Source organism: Athene cunicularia, assembly GCF_003259725.1.
Source record: "Athene cunicularia isolate RWA chromosome 3 unlocalized genomic scaffold, athCun1 chr3_part1, whole genome shotgun sequence".
Classification (NCBI taxonomy): Eukaryota; Metazoa; Chordata; class Aves; order Strigiformes; family Strigidae; genus Athene; species Athene cunicularia.
In genome coordinates, this window is record NW_020799097.1 from 95333789 (window position 1) to 95353293 (window position 19505).

Here is a 19505-nt window from a genome sequence, read left to right on the forward strand (position 1 = left end):
GTTAGTCCCACAAGCCCTTATCTCTTTGGGTATGGATTTAGTTCTATGATTTAGTTCTATGTACACCTTGTACTGTCAAAACCAGGCCTGTCCAACTGCAGTGTGTGCTGCACATAACTGCGCAACTGTCTGTGTCCTTTTTCTTCTGTAGCTCACTTAAAATAAAACCAAACAATGAACAACTAAATAATTTGAATGTATGTTTCTGTGCTGCTGCAATACTACTTTCAAAGATGAGTCATGGTGGTACAGATAAGATCCCAGAACTCCTTTTGTAATTGCGTGGTCTGCATTTCCAATAAGAGCATCTGGAAAACGATTTCTAAATGCCATTGGATGCTGTGAAAAAGCAAGCTGGAGGTGTTCACTCAGGGGAAGAATTTGACATCTTGGTAGCGAGGAAAGGGAGGGTATGGCTGGGGGATGCAGCAAGTTGAGGAGGTACCTGATTGCTGTGAAATTCACTGTTGCGAGTGAGCACCGCTGAGCACAAGTGTGCTTGGAGGACCCTGCAATGCTGCTTTTGGTCCTAGAAAGCTGCTGCCATTATGGTTTGGCTCACTGGAAAGAGCAGGGTTGGACACCATCATAGCGGGTGTGCTATGCTGTTGCCCTTTAGGCAGAGAAGCTTGGGGGTGTAGTGTCAAAGTGGAAAGTATGGTTTTTGGAAAGCTTCCTGGGGCAATTTCCTGTTAAGCAGCTTTTGCTATGCATGATGTTGCTTCATTATGCACAGCCACAAAGTATTTCCATGAGCCATGGAAGTAATGCATTGCCAGGCTCTTTTTTCTTTTTTTTTTTTTTTCTCCATATGTAAGTGAATGCACGTTATCTATGTTAAGCCTAAGTAGATGGGTTTTAAGTGACCTATGTTGGGGGCAGCATATGAAATGAACAGCTTGTTCAGCCACTGCACTTCTGGCCCACGACTAGAGGAACAGCAGTGTCTGCTGGATGCTCCCATGCTGGGCTCGGGAGCACCCAATGGAGAGCATGAATTCCTGCCATAGGCTGCAGAAGACCCTGTTTTTCAAGGACTTGGGAATGGTCACCCCTCAGCAACTGGTTTGTAGTGTAGGCTTTGTAGACATTTGGGCTTTATTTCCTTGGTGTGAGTCAGGACATGATTTTGCCCATAAGAATCAAAATACTCTTCATTTAAGAGATTTCCATGGAAGGAAGGAACAATGTGGGGAAAAGGGAAGGGATGGAGTGAGGATCACTTCTATTTTCTTGGAAATATCCGGGGGAATGTTTCAGGAGGAGACAGAGGGAGCGTTTCCTGCTCTCCAGGGTGGCTCATTTGGGATTCAGTCTCAATGTACCCACCAGGGAAAACATTCTCTTGGTAGGTTTTGAAGAGGATCCGATTTGAGTGAGTTTCAGGTCTATTGAGTATGCCCGGCATGGCAGTCTGAATTTCAGAGGCACCTGTTGTGGTTCCTGAGTGCTGGGCACAGGCACTTTTCACCCTCTTTATTATTTTCAGCACAGGTTTCTGGAATTTGTGCACTGAACAGGACAGAAAAAAATCCTGGATAAACAAAATAATATTTAGTTAAGTGTGTGTGTTTCTAATACAAAACCTCAGCACAAATAAACCCTGCCCAGCAGGGACTGTGTTGAAGGAAGAAAAGAATGAGAGCACTTGTTGACTTGAACGTTCCCTGGCTTTCCAATGAACTTAAACGAGTTCCAGATATTTCATTGGTTCCTGCTTCCTCTGCTGGTTACCCAGACAAGTATTTCACTGACTTTCATTTATTTCTGAAGATACTTTCTTCTTGGTTTTGCATGGGGAGAGGGAGAATGTGTAAAGGGGTAGGTTGGAGAAGTCACTCTAAAAATGAAAGCACAAGTTAAAGTGTTTATTTGGTATATTAAGATATAATTGATGGTTACAAAGCCAGGTTTTTGTCCACTTTTCAGAGTGCTTGGGTGGCTTTGCAGAGACGGTGCTTACTGTGGATCCAGGGACGGCAGAAAGAGGGGTTGCTAGATAAGAGCAAACCCAGCACATAGTTGTTAAGATGTTGCCTATCATTAAGCAGAATCTCTTCTACACAAGAGGTTTTAAGGGGGGAGAGGGAGTTTGACCAAAAATTAAAGTATATAGTGTTGGTGTCTCCATTATCTTTGAGATTTCTGCAGTCATCAGATGGCCCTGAAGGAGATGGTACTGTGCACTCCAAGAACTGACTAAAGAAATTTGAAGTTGTGAACAGCAAGCTCTGTTAAAAGGTCTAAATATGCTAAAAAATACAAACATCTCTAGTTGAGCAAGGCACAGGAAAACTCATCTTGATGTTTGCAGCTGAAGTTAAAATAGTGAGCAACCTGTTTTCCCAGTAAACTTATATTGGTTTGCTTTCAGTGAACTCCAGTGTGTTTTCAGGGCTACAGTTAAGGACAGCACTATCCATGTTAGCAGTAAGGCGATAGACACAATTAGTATTGCCTGCTCTTCCAGGAAAAAAGCCAATAGATGTTATGCGATGTATCTAAAAATGGATGCTGACGACATCCATTTTATGCTTCATTTGATCCAGTGTAATACTGTTGTGGTGCCGCTGTGTGGAGGAGGGGCTGAATTAAAATGACATATATTTGTATTGATCGTAAGGCTCATCATATGAGGCAACATTTTTTAGTTTGCCACTTAGAAGTTCATGCAACTTCTACTACATTATAATGCCAGGGAGCTGTGGGCTTCAGTCTGCGTTTTTACCAGTTTTGGTTTGGTTTTTTTTTTTATTTGTGCTTTCCTCTTCTGTCTCAGATTTGGCCTTTAACCACATCTTGAGAAAAAGAGAGCAAGACTTTCAAACTCCTGCTTTTTTTTTTCACTAGAGAATCTAAAGTAAAATTCAGTTGCATAAACAGTTGTAAATAGGAAAAAGTGTCCCTGTCAATGTCTTTAGAAAGAGCGTTATTCTGGAAAACTGCTGAAGTGACGTTGTGATCACTTTACTGTCACTCTCTTTGGTGGACATACCAGTAGGTTTAAGTTGCCTGCAGGAGTGTTATTCTTACTTATGGGTTATAACTGGACAGAGAGATCCCTGTGGGTCACTCTCCTCCAGGGCACCCTGCAGTTCTCCAAGTTCTGAACAACCAAGCTCTGGAGTGAGCACATAAAAATTGCCCAGGGCTTAAAATACTGAGGGATAAGTTGGACTTGGAAATTTCACCTTAAGTGAACTTGGTGTCCATCAAGCATGTAGCAGCCTTAATAAAGTGCCTTAACAAGTGTATGCGCATGCCTATACCTCAGTCTTAATTTTTGTCCTGAAAATGCAATTATTTGTATGGGGGGAAGATTTGGGTAATCACAGATAGGGATTCTCTTCCCACTAGTGTTAGCTCTCTGATTCTGACAGAACTAAAAGAGCAAACCTATGCTGTGCCTCTTACGGCTGGGAAAATTGTTCTGGCTTTACAGAGTTCAGCCATCCAAGGAAACTGGTCAACTCTGCTCTCATTTCCAAAACTGCAGGAGAAACTACTTGTGTGTCTGAAATTTGTTAGGATTTTGCTCGAAGCACAGTGTCAAGGGGATGATGAAAGAGGTACTGTCTGTGAGCCAGCAGAACCCTTTTCATCCATATTTCACCATCACTTGCTTGAGTAGTAAATGGAAACAATCATCTAATAGTTGAGGAAAGTGTCTGAAATGAATTGGTGGTAGTGTTGCAGTTTTCAGGAAGCTAGTGCATCCCCCTCTGATTTCAAGAATTAAATCTTCTTTCATGTCAGGGCAAGAATTGTCATGACATGCAGCTAGAGTGGGGATGGGATTTGGAGATTTTCAATATAAGCTCAGATCAATAACCACAGAATCTGAGGGTTGGGACCAAAAAGGCTGAGGATCTGGCTGATACAGACAGCCAAGGCAAGGACATGACCAGAGAAAACCTATACTGGAAGTCCCCAGATCTGTGCTAAAACTTCTGCCTTCAATGAGGGACATGTGGAGATGGGCCAGGTTAGAACAGGTTTGTTAGGAGGGGAAGGTGAGCTGGAGAAGGGGAAGGCAGCATGAGGCAGAAGCCAGAATGATGAAACCACAGACCTAGGTAGGGTTTGTACGAGTCCATGGGACCTGATGAGATGCATCTGTGGGTCCTGAGGGAACTGACAGATGAAGTGGCTAAGCCACTATCCATCATATTTGAGGAGTCGTGGCAGTCTGGTGGAGTTCACGCTGACAGGAAAAGGGGAAACAACCCCTATTTTTAAAATGGGGAAAAAGGAAGATCTGGGGAACTACAGGTCAGTCAGTCTCACCTCTATCCCTGGCAAGATGGAGCAGATCCTCCTGGAAACTGTGATAGGGCACCTGAAAAATAAGGAGGTGATTGATGACAGCCAACATGGCTTCACTAAGGGCAAATCATGACTGACAAATGTGGTGGCCTTGTATGACAGGATTACAGTGTTGGTGGATAGGGGAAAAGCAAGTGACGTCATCTACCTGCACTTGTGCAAAGCATTTGATGCTGTCCCACATGACAGACTTGTCTCTAAATTGGAGAGAAATGGATTTGATGGATGGGCCACTAGGTAGATAAAGAATTGGCTGGATGGTCGCACTCAAAATATTGCAGTCAGTGGCTCCATATCAGGGTAGAGAGCAGTGATGCACGTGGTGTTCCTCCAGGGTTGGTGTTAGGACCAGTGCTGTTTAACATCTTTGTTGGTGACGCAGACAGTGGGATTGAGCACACCCTCAGCAAGTTTGTCAAGGACACCAAGCTGTGTGGTGCGGTTGATGCGCTGGAGGGAAGGGATGTGCCATCCAGAGGGACCTGGACAGGCTGGAGAGGTGAGACGGTGCAAACCTCATCAAGTTCAGCAAGGCCAAGTCATGGGTCAGGGCAATCCCAAGCACAAACACAGGCTGGGTGGTGAGCGGATTGAGAGCAGCCCTGCGGAGAAGGGCTTGGGGGTGCTGGTTGACAAGAAGCTCAACGTGACCCTGCAATGTGCACTCAAAGCCCAGAAAGCCAACTGTATCCTGGGCTGCATCAAGAGAAGTGTGGCCAGCAGGACAAGGGAGGTGATTCTCCCCCTCTACTCTGCTCTTGTGAGACCCCACCTGCAGTGCTGTGTCCAGCTCTGGGGCCCCCAGCATCAGAAGGATGTGAACCTGCTTGAGCGAGTCCAGAGGAGAATCATGAAGGTTATCAGGGGCTGGAGCACCTCCCTTATGAGGACAGGCTGAGAGAGTTGGGGTTGTTCAGCCTGGAGAAGAGAAGGCTTTGGTGAGACCTTATAGCAGCCTTCCTGTACCTAAAGGGGGCTACAGGAAAGATGGGGAGGGACTTTTTACAAGGGCATGTAGCAGTAGGATCAAGGTGTAATGGCTTTAAACTGAGGGTAGATTTAGGTTAGATGTAAGGAAGAAATTCTTTACTGTGAGGGTGGTGAGGCACTGGAACAGGTTGCCCAGAGAAGCTGTGCCTGCCCCCTCCCTGGAAGTGTCCAAGGCCAGGCTGAACGGGGCTTTGAGCAACCTGGGCTAGTGGAAGGTGTCCCTGCCCATGGCAGGGGGGTTGGAACTAGTTGATGTTTAGGGTCCCTTCCAACCCAAATCATTCTATGATTTTATGACTAGGAGCTAGGGGAAAAAGTGGAGTTAGATGAAAGACCAGGAATCAAAACTAAAGGTAGCTTCCTGCAGCCAAGATGCATGTTCAGCTGTTAAGAGACTAAAGGACTTTCCATGTTGTATGGATGAACAAGCTGTCAGGCTGCTGGTCCTGTGTTGCTGTGGTTTATCTAGGACCTTTGGTCCTTCTGGAACTACATGCTGGAGGGTGACACCAATATGCTGGGAGGAGGCAACGCTTCAGGTGGGTTTCTTCTGCCACAAGAGTTTGCTGTCTGTTGGCCTTTGCTAGCGCTGTGGGGAGACAGTCACTAGAGCTGTTGACATAACACACTTTTTCTTGCAAAGTGCCAGTGCTTCAATGACCACCAGTTAGACCCTGAATCATTAGTTTAAAAATCATTTAATTTTAAAAAGTATACTTGGAGAGCGGTTCACTCTTGTTTTTCTGGTGCTGGTGGCTTTGAGGATCTGTCTTGCCAGATTTATCTGTAATTCTAAGATCTAAACACAGGCTTTTAAAGTGGGGAGTTTAGGGGAGTTGGGTTTTTTGAGATGTGACCCAAGTCTAAGAAGTCCTTTCTACCACTGTCAAAGGCAGTAGTCGCTGGTGCCGGCTGGCTTGCAGGTAGTCTTTGCAATCCAGGTTCATGCATGTGCTTCAGTTCCCTAATTGGACATCTCAAGCGTGTTAGTAACTTAGAGGTGTGACTAAAGAGAATTAAGTAACTCCTTGATTACAGGAATTTAGGACTTTTTCAGGGAAAATGTTCCATGTGAGACCTACGGTGCATCACAAGCTGACAAAGCTTGCAGGCTGGATTTCAGATGAAATGTCAGTGGTGTTTCCAAACTGAGTAGCTAAGGGTTTTGGTTTGTTTCTTGTGGTGTGGTTTTGTTTGTTTGTTTGTTTGTTTTTATTTCAAACCATTTTTAATGTGAACACCCAAAAATGGGGTACATACCAGTTGCTACAGCCTTCCTATGGTGCTTTTGTAGCTTCAGTTGTCTAAGAAAAGCAACAACAAGGAATTGGAGTCCACGCCTGCCTTCCCTGTCGGTGAGGGTGAGCTCATGTGCACCCCCAGATAATGGAAAAGCCACTGTTGTGCTGTATTGGCTTGCGCTAAGGGAGCAGAACAGGGACAGGTGACAGATTCTGTTGTCCTAAGAAAATATTGTTAAGGATTGTCTTTTTTCTTAGAAATTGCTTCTTCCTCTCTTGAGAAGTCTATAGTAAGAGAGTTGGAGGGGGAAAGAAGAAAATAATGCTGTTTATTTAAATGTAGGTGGATATTTCCATTTTTCTGCTGTAGCTCTTGAAAAAAAAAAAAAATTAAAAAAATCTGGCATGTCTGTAAATAGCTTTATGAAGCTCCTCAGGGAGAAGTAGCAGATGAAACCTTCTCTATCTAGAACTGGAGCAGCTGTGTGTTTAGAGCAAGTGTTTTCCTGTGCTCTGCCTACTGCTGTAAGCAAGCATGATGAATCACCTACAGTCCAAAGATCTCAGTATAATTTAGGAGCTGGTGCCTCAACTGAGATATTTAGACTTTGCTCCAAGTTATCTGGGCTTTTTTTGTAGTTTTATTAGTAATCACAATATATATACCAGGATATTGAGACTTTCCTGTAGTATTTTGTTATTGCTATTTGTTCGATAAACAGTGTGAAACTTACATGCATGAAATCTATGGTCTAGGAGAAACGCTGGCTTGATCATTTTAAAAATATGATAGACCTGAAAATCAGCCAAAGACTGAGACCAGTACAAGTCATGAGAGCTTGGCAAAACTGCCCTATTTTTCAGTAGTATGTGGTGAGTGCTGAAGAACATAGTTGGGATGAGCACTATGTTGTTAGTGATACAAGATCTGATGCCAAGAAATGGTGCTTTTAGGCAGTGAAAGATGATGTACATTTAATTTTAAACATTTCTTCTGGCCTACTGGGGGGGGGTGGTGGTGGTGGGTGGAAAATCAAAGATTTTAAAACACTGTAATAAATTCCTGTTCAGCAGAACTTTGTTATTGATGCAATCTACGTATTATGTTTCTGGCCAGGGTTTGGGTTTTTCAGGTATGTAAATGTCAGAGCTTAGCTGTCCAGGACATTCATTATATGCAAGGGAAAAACACTAAAACTCACTAATGTAAGAAGTGTTTAGCTGTAGTATGTTTAAAAAAAAAAAAAAAAAGCTCAAGGCACTACTAGTATGTTCCTTAAGCTACTTGAATAGGAGACTGGTGAATGCTGGAAGCTCTTCAGAAGGGGAGTGCTAACAATAAGCTAGGTTTGGACACCTGAAAAAATAATGCCTGGCAGCACTATTTTGTATTGGCAGTTACTGATTACAACCATTAAAAGTTAGAAATTGATCTAAACATGTTAATCTCTATTTAAGAGATGATTGGCTTTATTTTAACCCTCAGTTGGGTTAGGATCTGACATGCTGTTAGTCTTTGTCCAAGTGCCCTGAAGATCAATGGGTGGGTAACAGGGCGGGTACCACCATTAGCTCTTCACTGCCCCGTGTTGTGTGGTCACTCTTAATTACAACAGGTTTAGAAGGAAGGAGTTACTTTCTACACCTGCAAAGGTGATGATAGCCCACTTGAGCAGGTTCTTCAGAGGAAGTGTCTGTGTGGGCACTGCACATTTCAAAGGCAGTTATCAGACGGGTTAAACTCCAACAGGTTCCGCACAGTACCATTTAAGTACTTCATTGGAAATGAATTTCTTAATGTGTCTGTCCTCCTACAGCGTGATCAGTGTTATTACATAGGTAAAACTGGCAATTTCTGTATGGAAAAGGATTGGCACGTTTAAGAGCAGCATTGGGATAAAGGACTGGATGGGTGAGGCAGAGGCTTGTCTCAGGGAAAGCCCATTTATTTATGGGCTTGTCAGGACTGCTAGAATATGATGGCTTATACTACTGCCACAAAAAAATAGGGAGCTGTGGAAATTCAGCCTCTATAATGTCAATTTAATTTTGTTTTCTCTCTCTCTCCTTTTTCTCTCTCTCTTTTTTTTTTTTTTTTAAAAAAAAAAAAGAGTGGCATGACAAGAGGCACCCTCAGCTCCCCGGACATAAAGACACTTTTGAAATGGAAGCAACAGTCTGAACACCAGGACATGTTTCACACCGGTGGTCTGCAGGGCATTAATTCTCCATTTGAGGAAAGCTGGGTAAACTCTACAAAGAGGTTGGTGGTACAGACCTTTGACAGGCTAATTCCGAGCTCTCAAATATGGATAACTTCTTTCTTTGTTCTTTCATTCTTCAAAGATCAATGCAAACCTTTATTTTCTATAAATAATTTAATAAATACTTTTGTTTTACAATGATACAACAAATAACAAATTCATAGCAAATGAGTCACAAACAATTTAGGATCAGTATACTTTTAATAAGGTATCAGTGTCAAAATACATTTCCTTATCAAGTTAAAGTTCCCATACAGTTATAATATTGTCAATAAGAATTCAGCAATATAGATTATGAAATAATTATAATAAAAAGTATGATTAATATTAAGACATGGAATATTTTTTCAGAGTGTTTTTAGTAAACTGTTAGGGTATAACATTTTTAATGCTGAAACTACACAAATAAGAAACAGAAGAGCAGTATTCAAGTGTCTTTAATCCTTGAAGCCTTTAAGTCCTTGCTACTGCAAATTTGTCAAATCTGGATTGCCAGTTGTTGTCAGATTTTGATGCTTACAATATATTTTTTTCACACAGTAATAACTTCACTGTAGTTGCAGATTATTTTTGGTAATAAACTCTTGAAAGATAGGACTACCATATTTTTTTACATTATGTACCAATAACAAAAGATCTTCAGCTTTTCTAAGTATGTGTTGTTAAGACTCACAGGGAAATCTGAAGTGCTCTGTGAATCCAAGGCTCCCTCTCTGCAAGTGTCAGTGCATGGTATAAAGCAATTTTATAAACCAGGCTTCAGCAGAATCAGAAGTCTCAAAAGATGATATCTTTGTTATCTTTTGTACATGGCCTCAGTTGCATTTTCTTCAATGAAGCTGTGATGATTTATACCAGTGGAGGAAACAAGATTATATATCCCAACATATATCTAGGTCTGTATGTATTTTAAGGTCAGAACTGCTTACCTGCCTTTTATTACTTACTACACAATCCTTAATTCTTTGTGTCTACTTATAACTGAGTTAGCTTAATATACTGGGAAATATTACTTTAACTTTTAGTTTTAACAATTCAATTTTGCAATTATATTGCTAGCTAGCATATGAAATGAAAAAGGGTAACATTAATCAGAGATGTTAGTGCTGGATGCTGGTCAGATTCCTGAAGTATCAGCAACACCATAACAAATATTACTAGCTGTAGCAGAAATGGCTCTTAAAGTTGTTGTGTCCTAGATATAGCAAAAGTACCAAGAGATGATTAACTGACCCAGAGAGAAATTAAAAAAGAAAAAAATCTGTTTTGTGTAAAAAAAATAAAGGAAACCACAAAGAACAAAACAAGAAACCTCAACACAAGCAAAAACACAGGTCTAAATCCTCCACTGGGGTAAATCTGTAGGACTCCCTTGACAGTAGAGCTAAGCCAGGTTAAGGCAGCTGAGAACATGGCTTGCTTCTGAGGAAAAAAAGCTTACAGCGTGCAACTTTCACAGATACCCACAAACACTGCAGTTCACCATTCACATTTCTTTCAACAAAGTCTGTAAAAATGAAAGGGGTGGGAAGGAAGAAGGCTGGGATTTTTCTTTATTATGCTTTTCCAAAAGTTATTAAAGTTACAATACAATAAATGCTGGAAAACAGAAAGACTTAAAGGATTTCAATTTGGCAGATCGACAAAAAACTGTGGTTGGAGATCTCATTTGTTTCATTCATCTTTGGCAATAAAAATAAATCTTTGCAGTACTGCAGCCAAAGTATCACATGATGAGGCATTTATACCACAGCTTTTTATTAGCATGAAATTTGAAGCAAATTTCAGTGTATAAATTATAGGTAATGAGATAAGGGGAGGGTAATCAAACTCTCTAAGCAACACTTTAATTGCAATACAGAAAATACAGTAGATGTATTTCTTTAGTAAGAATAATAAAGTGAGTAACTTCAAAAGGCCACTATTTGGTAACGTGGACAGGTTCAATATCTAAGTAAAATCCTGTAAAAGTGTACTGGTATTAGAAATTGTCTACTTGCAAAAATATATTTAAAAACTGAAGCTGTTTTGAACAGTATAGGCCACGGAATATTGCAGGATTGCTCAGGTTGCCTGGTCTAGTGCTCTGAGCAGTTCACTGCCCTGCAGAAGCGTAGAACTGCCCAAAACAGGGACGTTCACCTCACAGTCATATCTCGTCAATTCTGGTAACAAGTAGGGTTCAAAGGAGGGCCCCAGCAGGCGACTGGTCATACCTGGAAGAAATTAGCCAAGTCAGTCATGGTGCTGAGACCAGAGAGTCAGAGGTCTCTTCTCCTCTCCTCCCTTTTCCGTTTATACCAGTTACAATTTCATTTTGTGTTTACATCAACATGCCTCAAACCACCAGCAGTTATGGGTTTCAGAGCAAGCCTATGCATCACTCTGCTTTAACTGTTGTGTCACATGGACACATGCAGTTTTTCACGTCCACCCTCCACTTTAAATTGTTCTGAGAAAAATTATATTGGTGCAGATGAAGAAAGCTGTAGTAGACAACAGTTTCTAAATTGACACCCACTCCCCTTATATATTAAAGGGGACATATAGATGTATACACGTCCCCTTTTAATTACTTATTTTAACATTTAGAAGGCACATGTTAAGACTCTAACCTATAAACCTCCCATATCAATGATGCAGTGAAGTTGTTCAGTACAATTTAATCAAATCCATCACAAGAGTATGGATGGAGGATGACTAAGGTAAAAAGGTATTAATTGAAATGAAGAGCAAAAATATTTTTTCCTCATGTATTATAAATGTAAACATTAAAGCTTCACACTAAACAAGAGAACCAATTTTCTTCTTTCATGGAATTAGTATTGGAAGCAAATACCACATTTTCCACTTTGTGTATTTGGCAGCTCTTACCTGATGCTTTATAAGCTGGCTGGACAGTATAGGCCTGATGATGGGAACTGTAAAACGGGGGGGGAAAGCCTCCTGCTTTCAAATTCTCACCGGGACTGCCACAGGGGGATTGTTGCTGCTGCTGTTGATTCATTGGTTGGCTCAGACCTCTCGAGTTACAGACAAATTCATCTAATTTACATAGTAGGAAAATAGTTTAATTAATCCAGTGTAATAATTATAGTAGGTAATACTAATTCAAAGCAAAGTTGCTCCTCAGCATGACGATCACATGGCATAGGCATCTTGTCACAAAGGAAGTCCACAAACAGCACTAGCTCTAGAAGTAGTATTGCACCCAAAATATGCTTGTATAAGAAAACACAGTGTCGTAGAGAGAAGGTATCAGTTCTAGCTCTGAGATGTCTACACCCTGGACCAGCATGAGGTAAATGCATCCCCATTAAGCTGATCTCTGTTACCTCCAAAGCAAGAGTGTGAACATACATGAAACCAACTATCTGGTAGTTATCAAACGTACCTTAAATTGTTCAGCTCTTGGTGATACAACCTGATCTTTTTACTTCTAGCTTAGTGTAATATTTACAGACCTTATTTACATTTCATATTAAAAGAGCCTGTTTCATTTTAACCTGTCTTAAAATTCTGTTTCAATATGTAACATTGCAAAACCTCTTTCTTTTGTCTTACCATTAAGAACACTTGTGCTGAGAGACTTCTTTTCTGTAATCAAGGAACAGTTGTCCCCTTTGAGAAATTTCATTCTTTTCCACATTAGGTGAGATGGGTTAATGACAGATGGATCTCCCTAGAATGTGAAGAAAAGCAAAACAAATAATTACACTGCCCATGGTGAGTCCAAAGTTGTGAAGGGGATGCATTTCTTATGATTACCCCACTCGGCTGTCGCAACGCTTGTTCTTCATAGTCCAGTTGTCGCTTCAGTTTCAAACTGTTAGACAGAGCAAGTCTTGATGGGTTTACATCTATGCCTCGTTGCCCAAAAGCATCCAGGGACCTGTAGAGAAAAGATCTCTGGATGAGTGAGCAGGGAGGCAAATAGAAACCATTTTGTTCTTCTATACAGATTCTTCTTTCATTTAAAAAATTTTAAGGTGTCTTTTGACACATGACAGTGGTCAGACCTCAAACGTCAAATGTTTCTATTTCCTTTTGTTAGTCATACCACAAGGTTTGGAAACTTTTGACTTTTGGGATCAAAGAGTAATGGAAGTCTAGCATAAACAGCCTCTAGGGATCTCCAGACAGACATAAAAATGTCATGAGATTTTTAAGGATAGGATGTTGAGAGCCACACCGGTCCCCTTCCTTTGCATACTAAATATGAACACACAGGTTACTGTTTGGGGACAAACCTCTCTTTCCAGATGCATATGCAGACTCTGGTATTTCTGCGACCAAGAAAGCAAAATGCAGGCAAACTGCACAGCTTCATATTTTAAAATGACCACTGCTATTTTGTGTACTTCCTGAATGTTTTAGCATGACCAACACTGAAGACCCAGGAGCTACAGAGAAACTTCTAGCTATGATAGGCAACTTCGAGGACTGTAGACTCTGATCTACATCTCATCACATACTGTTCACATACGTAAGAAAGTGAACAAGGTGAGGAAGGGTTGTAGAAGAAAAGCCTGTAATTTTAAATCTTAGTTGTAGTATTTACATATGCCAACAATAAATGTACTGTCATCTCTTCCTCTCCCCTATTTTCTGTTGTGCAAAAAATGTATGTGAGGTAAGAAAGTATGCATGGGTCCCAGCTTACTGCTGGGCCAGTAAGCCTTTTCAGTATTTTTCTTAAACTGCATAAAGTCAAGCAGGCTTTGCAAAATTACTGGGGTATAATTTTTACCTGGCCAGCAGGAAATCCATTCATGCATTCTTACAGGCAATGACAAATTAGCCCACTTCTGCTTCCACCAGACTGACTGCCACTGGGAGAGCACCACACTAATTTCCCCAGAGATGCAGTCTGATGCTTATCAAAACAACCATTCCAGCTGAACTGGGAAAAAGAATTTTTCAAGATTATGACTCCCCTCATCCCCCCAAATATTTTTTTGAGTAAAATACATAGTTATAACTCAAAAACTCTTACCTTTTTTTATATATGGACATGTTTGGAGAATGTACTGGTGGCCCTGAGGGGGAACTTGATAGGGATCCTGAGTATTTATCCATGAGTCTCCATTTAGCAGGAACATATTCTAATGGGGGATCAGGTGGCCACTGGGTGTTTGGTCTTCCTCCCATTGAAGACAGGGGAGTACTGGCTTGGTCATGGTATGGTGGCAACGATGACCTACTCATATTTTTGAAGAACACTGATGACAGGGACCCATGACCAGGGTTAATGTTTTTATTTGATAGCTGTGGGCAATATTTCTCTGGGAGGAACTGATTCTGTGAAGCAGAAGCGAGGGGTTGGAAGATGGTACTCATGCTACTTAGACTCTGCTGGGTATTTTGTGCACTTTCAGAGAGAGGATGTTCTTCCTGGCAGATTGGGCTGAGCTGGAAATCTTCTCCATCCATAGGAATGTAAGGAGCCAAGGTTTCAAGGTCCAGTTCATTGAAGTCAGTCTGCATAAAGTAAGTTCATAAAGAAACTAGAAGTTAATCAGTGTGTGGGAGTTAGTGTGATACGGAATACCAGTAGATGTGAAGCTAAAAAGAAAATAACTCACTGTATGCCAAATTTACCTACATGAAACTGGCCAGCTCCTATTTAAGTATGTCTTATTTCTATGACTAGCACACATGTTCATTATATCATCATCAGCAAAGTAAGACAATAAACATAAGAAAAAAACCTCTCAGATAAGCAGTATTTGCTAAATCCACTTCCACACAGCCTGCAATATCAGTGTGGTCTGAAGTAGATCTTGTTTTATTACACTTTGAATATCTTGTCTGCCAAGACTACAACACGTGGCATGTAGTTCAACTTCAGGCTTTTTCATGCTAAAATAGAAACCTCAGCTGTCTCATAATCCAGCTACATAAAAAAAAATGTGTCAAAAAAAGCGAAATGTTTTAAAAATGTAGTTGGAAGGACACTACTGCACTTTTTGGGGTTTTTTTCCCCCTTTAGAGGACTAATCATATTTAAATTAATTTGTTTTGGAGTTTAACCAGAGCTGAACAGAGAGGGAAATCAGTGTTTGCCCACCAGTCAGCTCATGACAGGGACACTTTTTCTAACACTCATTTTCCTCACCAAGATGTTGATGTGGTGGGACACACCTGACCAAGCAAATGCTGAATCTGGCAAATCTGAAGTTTGCACGTGTCAAATCTTGCACTGAGTTTGATCCTGATCCACATTTTCCTCCTACCTGTTCACTCTTTCTATTTCTTTCATTGCTGTTTCTATGTCCAGACTTAGATGAAATTTCTTCAGGACATGGACTACAGCCTACAGACCCCAGTCTGAAAATTGCACTGACAAACTGAGGCACCTCATTTGGACCCCAGTCACCCTAAACTTTCTGTAGGATTAATAGAAGGAAATGAGCGTAAGGTCTGAGCTGCCAGCCAGCAATTCCTGTTCCTTTCTCTTAATTATAAAGAAGTATAAGTTCTTAACAAAGGCATTTCAATTAAGTATCTCAAGCGAGGTGGGTTCAATCAGGCCTACACCTTTTATTCACTAGCTCACTTGAAGCGGTGTTATAATAGTGGAGGAATAAGAGAGTTATTTATAAAGGGAATTCCCACACTTACACCCTGATTAGAATGCAGGAGATGGAGACTATGTTACTTTATGTGCAATCAACTATCACATCTCTCTGAAATATTCCAAGAAGTAAGACAAGAAGAATATATCCAAAATGACAGTTTTAATTTTGCAGTTAAAGGAGATATGTGCTATGAGGGGCATTCCTTTCTCATTTTGACATTTTCCAAGAATTAGTTTGTTTATATTTTGTTCTAGAAAGGATGTTTACTCACTAGTCATCAGATCAGATTTAAAAAAAATAAATTGCTGCTGCCTGTATTCCTTATCCAGTCTACAGAATCTTCCAAATTCTGAAAGCTGTCTGCTGATTTCTTTCTTTTTAGGAGTGCTGCCACAGTGACACCCTAAAGCACTTGCTTCAGAGCGTTAGAGAGAGAAATTTACACCCTTTACATTTTACTTTTACATTTTGAAAGCGCGTGTTTTTGTTAGTGTTGTGCATCAAAACTTTGGTGTATATGTGCAAATGCAGTTTGCATGTTCTATCACGGTATCTGCACCTACAGCATGCGTCTGTACTACCTACTAGCAGTGGCTTTTGAAAGAGATACTAGATCCTTACCTGGGAGGTACACTGACTTTTTGATTCTGTGTCCATGGCAAAAAGTTTTTCAATCACCTCAATCTTAAAATCTTCATCCACAGAACTGTAATAATCTTCTGGGCTGCTTGGCTGCACAGAAATAAGAATTTGGTATAAGCAGCAAGACAACCACAGTACTGGCTTAGCATTGTGCCATTTATACTGTACTATTCAATTCTTTCCTATGAAAAGCAAATGGTCAGACTGTATATATAGTGCCCTCAGAACCAAAACTGTCTGCTTCTATCATGTTCTTCTCCAACACAAGATTACTTGTCACTGCAAAACATAGGCACCCAATACAGGAACCTAAATGTCTTCTTGGTTTAAATGTTTTTTTGTCATCTTAGACCAGGAACATGAAATGTACACTATGACAGACTTTTTTCAAAAAGGGAGATGCTTAGCAATACCTCAAAGCCTTTCTTAGGGTTGGACATCCTCTATTAAAGGCCAGCTAAGAGTGGCTCTAGGTCTTGGGGACAACACCCTGAAAACACGTTCATTCTTTCAGCAGGGAACTCCATGGAGCTGCTCTCAAAAGCCTGAGTCTAAAGGCTATAGTTTCCAGTTAACAAAAAGAAAGAGGATGGGGCTGGGGCAACGTTGCTAGCAACTGCGCTGTTTTACATTGGCTTCTTAAGGCTAAATCCATGAATGGTGGTAGCATGTTCTTCTAGTAGTTGTTTTATAGGTTATAGTAATTATTGAGGGACAGCTGGGAGAAAATTAGGAGTGCAATGTAAAGGCAGGCTATAGTTTCCATTTGATGTTTTTGCTACTGATGCTTAATATTGATGCTTATTGGGCCTTGTTAATAAACAATGATACAGGACTGCTAACATAAAAACATCATGTACATATATATTGATGGGGCTTACATACAAAACATAACATACATTTTTCTTAAAGCCTTTCTTACCGTAGAACAGCTACTGTTGCTGCTTGCACTTGGAGTGCTGCTGCCAGGTGCAATCTGAGGCATCGTAAAGGATGGTATTGTCAGTGTTTCGCCTTGAGCAGCGTGGCTTTTCACTTCTACTGGCCATGCTTTGTTTGGTGTCAAAACAGCACCGGTGAAGGCAGGGGCTTCCTCAAACTTCTGTGTCCCTGGATGGAGTTTTAACAATATTAATAAATGCTTTTAGCTTGTGCTGTGTTATGATATAATTGCAGCTATTCACTAAAAGTAAACACTGCTCCTAGTTGCCATGACAATAAGTTGGCACAGACTTTATGTTGTTTAGTCAGCAAGAAAGCCTGATTCTGCTCTCATTCACAGAAATTTTCCACTGGTGTGAGCACATGGGCTCTTACAGCCATTACTCCCAAATTGTACACACAGCAAACAGACCTTGTCTATTAAGTTTCTAAATGTAGGCTCACACATGGTTCTTTGTTGCACAAAAATTATTTATACAAACACTAACCAAAATCCAGGGAAATAATAGCATCGCCAGGTGTTGGTGCCAGCTGAGCAAGTTCCTCTGGTTCCTCCTTTAACTTAGTAAACAAGAAGTTGCTCTTCTCTGTCCCGGGGATGCCGCTCTCATAGGCAGTGCTCATTGTCAGCAGGTGAGGCTTGAAGAGCGATTCTGTTTGGTCCATGGAGAACACAACATCGTTCTTCTCAATTTCACTAACAAGAAAATAGGTTTTAGGCATTTTGCACTCTAAAAAAAAAAAGATGCAGGTAATGTAGGCAGTATAAACTCTCTAACTCTGGGGCCCGTACAAGCATTTTGGAGTCTCTGGGTTGCACGCCAGGCTCTCGACAGGCGAGGCATGGTTCCAGCGTTGCTGAGCACCACCATCTCAGATGACGCAGAGAGTGTGGTCAGGACTTCTGTGGGAATGCTCAGGCCTTTGTTGCTCTGCTTTTTAAAGGGATGTAGTCGAGGCTGTAATGACCCAGACTATCACTCAAATGAGTATTTCCTACTTTGGCCCCATCTCGGACCAAAAATACTTGAGTTTTGCCAAACAGAGGCGAAACTCCTGATTGGAGTTTTGAGGTGGTAAACAGCTTATCCTAGCAACATAAAGTACAATTACTACTTAATTTTATCTGTCTGTCACAGCATTAGAAAACCAAAACACATTAGCAGTTGTGTTACACAATAAAATCTTCAGTGCAGGCTTTATACTCTGTTGTATCAGCACGGCAGCCACTCTGCAGAAGAGAAAGGCTGTGGTGTATTTCAACAGCATGTATGGGAACGGGCATGTCACATTTTTCATTGATGTCTAACATTAATAAACAAGACTGAACAAACATGACTAAACTGATTTCAGAATAACAACACTGAATAAATAGACCCTTCAAAAGTTCCTCTGATTATTGCATTTCTTCCAGCACATGAATCCAGACGTGATTTTTCTGTCCTGTACAACTTACCTCAGCACATAGTTGACACAGACGATACACTGAGGCTGTAGGTTGCGCGTATTGTAAATCACCGTTCCCTGAGTCTCCAGCCATACGTATCCACCGTGCTTGGCAAGCATACGGTACTGGCCCGTCACTACTTGACCTTTTGTACACACTGAGAAAAGAGGGCAGAGAGATATAAATAATGCAGCAGGACATGAACACACAATACGTAACATTTGTTTTAAATAAACCTGCCTCTGAGTTTTCATTACAAAAAAACTGCACTAATACATTTGTTAGCAAGGTTGTTTAACTTTGGGAAAATGCAGCCATTTTAAATATAAAAGTGGGTGTTCATTTGAAGTTTCCGCTCAAGACAGGAATTTTGAGTTCTGGCATTTGAGCTCCTAAGATGGTCTATGGTCTGAATATTCAGATCAGAGTGTGGGATTTAAAAAATTCAATATAAGATCCCACCTGCCCCCAAAATAATGCCTGCTGGCTACATGTTTATTGAGAGTCCCTGTTCTAGAAGTGCCTCAGTTTGGGCTCCCAAGCTGATCTGTAGAAAAGTGAATTTATCTAGGAAACTATTTAATGGTTTCCTTATTTAGGTGATGGTTAAGTCAAACAGTCAGATGACTTAAAAGCTATACTCACAAAAAAATTTAAAGATCTTAAAGTATAAAAAGAGATAGTTATAGATTTAAACCGTAAGAGTTAGGGGCTGGAGACATCAACACCACAAATAAAAGTGAAAGTGGCACTAGAACAGCACTGGTGTTGAGAGGCTGAAGAATTAATATCACTCTAAAAAGTATCAAAATTAAGGACGGTAATTGGGACTGGTTTGCCTAGAAGAAAAAGTAAAGCTGAACTATTAGATTTCTCTCTCTGCTTGAACTGTGTTGTTCCTCTGCAATTAGCAGCCTAGGAACCAAGACCCATGTGACAAATCAAATAATGTTTAACTCAAAATGTTTTTTTGGACTGGGCTGTGTTTCTCAAGCAATAAACTGACAATAGTACAACTTGGGTTTAAAACTTGCTCTAGATGTTTGAATGGTGAAATCTGCCTCTCCCCCCC

At 40.8% G+C, this 19505-nt stretch overlaps 1 protein-coding gene across 1 annotated transcript in view; it reads right to left on the reverse strand.

Moving 5' to 3' along the window:
* Nucleotides 1-9394: 9394 nt before the first annotated feature.
* The window catches only part of EPAS1 (endothelial PAS domain protein 1), a 36828-nt gene continuing 26717 nt past the window's right edge, over nucleotides 9395-19505 (reverse strand). Inside the window, exons 7-15 of the mRNA XM_026845645.1 lie at nucleotides 18443-18590; nucleotides 17475-17683; nucleotides 16967-17154; nucleotides 16024-16134; nucleotides 13818-14302; nucleotides 12590-12713; nucleotides 12386-12503; nucleotides 11696-11866; nucleotides 9395-11037 (exon numbers count right to left, since the gene is read on the reverse strand). Coding sequence (XP_026701446.1) covers nucleotides 10886-11037; nucleotides 11696-11866; nucleotides 12386-12503; nucleotides 12590-12713; nucleotides 13818-14302; nucleotides 16024-16134; nucleotides 16967-17154; nucleotides 17475-17683; nucleotides 18443-18590 — 1706 coding nt within the window. The 3' untranslated portion in view covers nucleotides 9395-10885. The remainder of the gene's footprint in view (nucleotides 11038-11695; nucleotides 11867-12385; nucleotides 12504-12589; nucleotides 12714-13817; nucleotides 14303-16023; nucleotides 16135-16966; nucleotides 17155-17474; nucleotides 17684-18442; nucleotides 18591-19505) is intronic.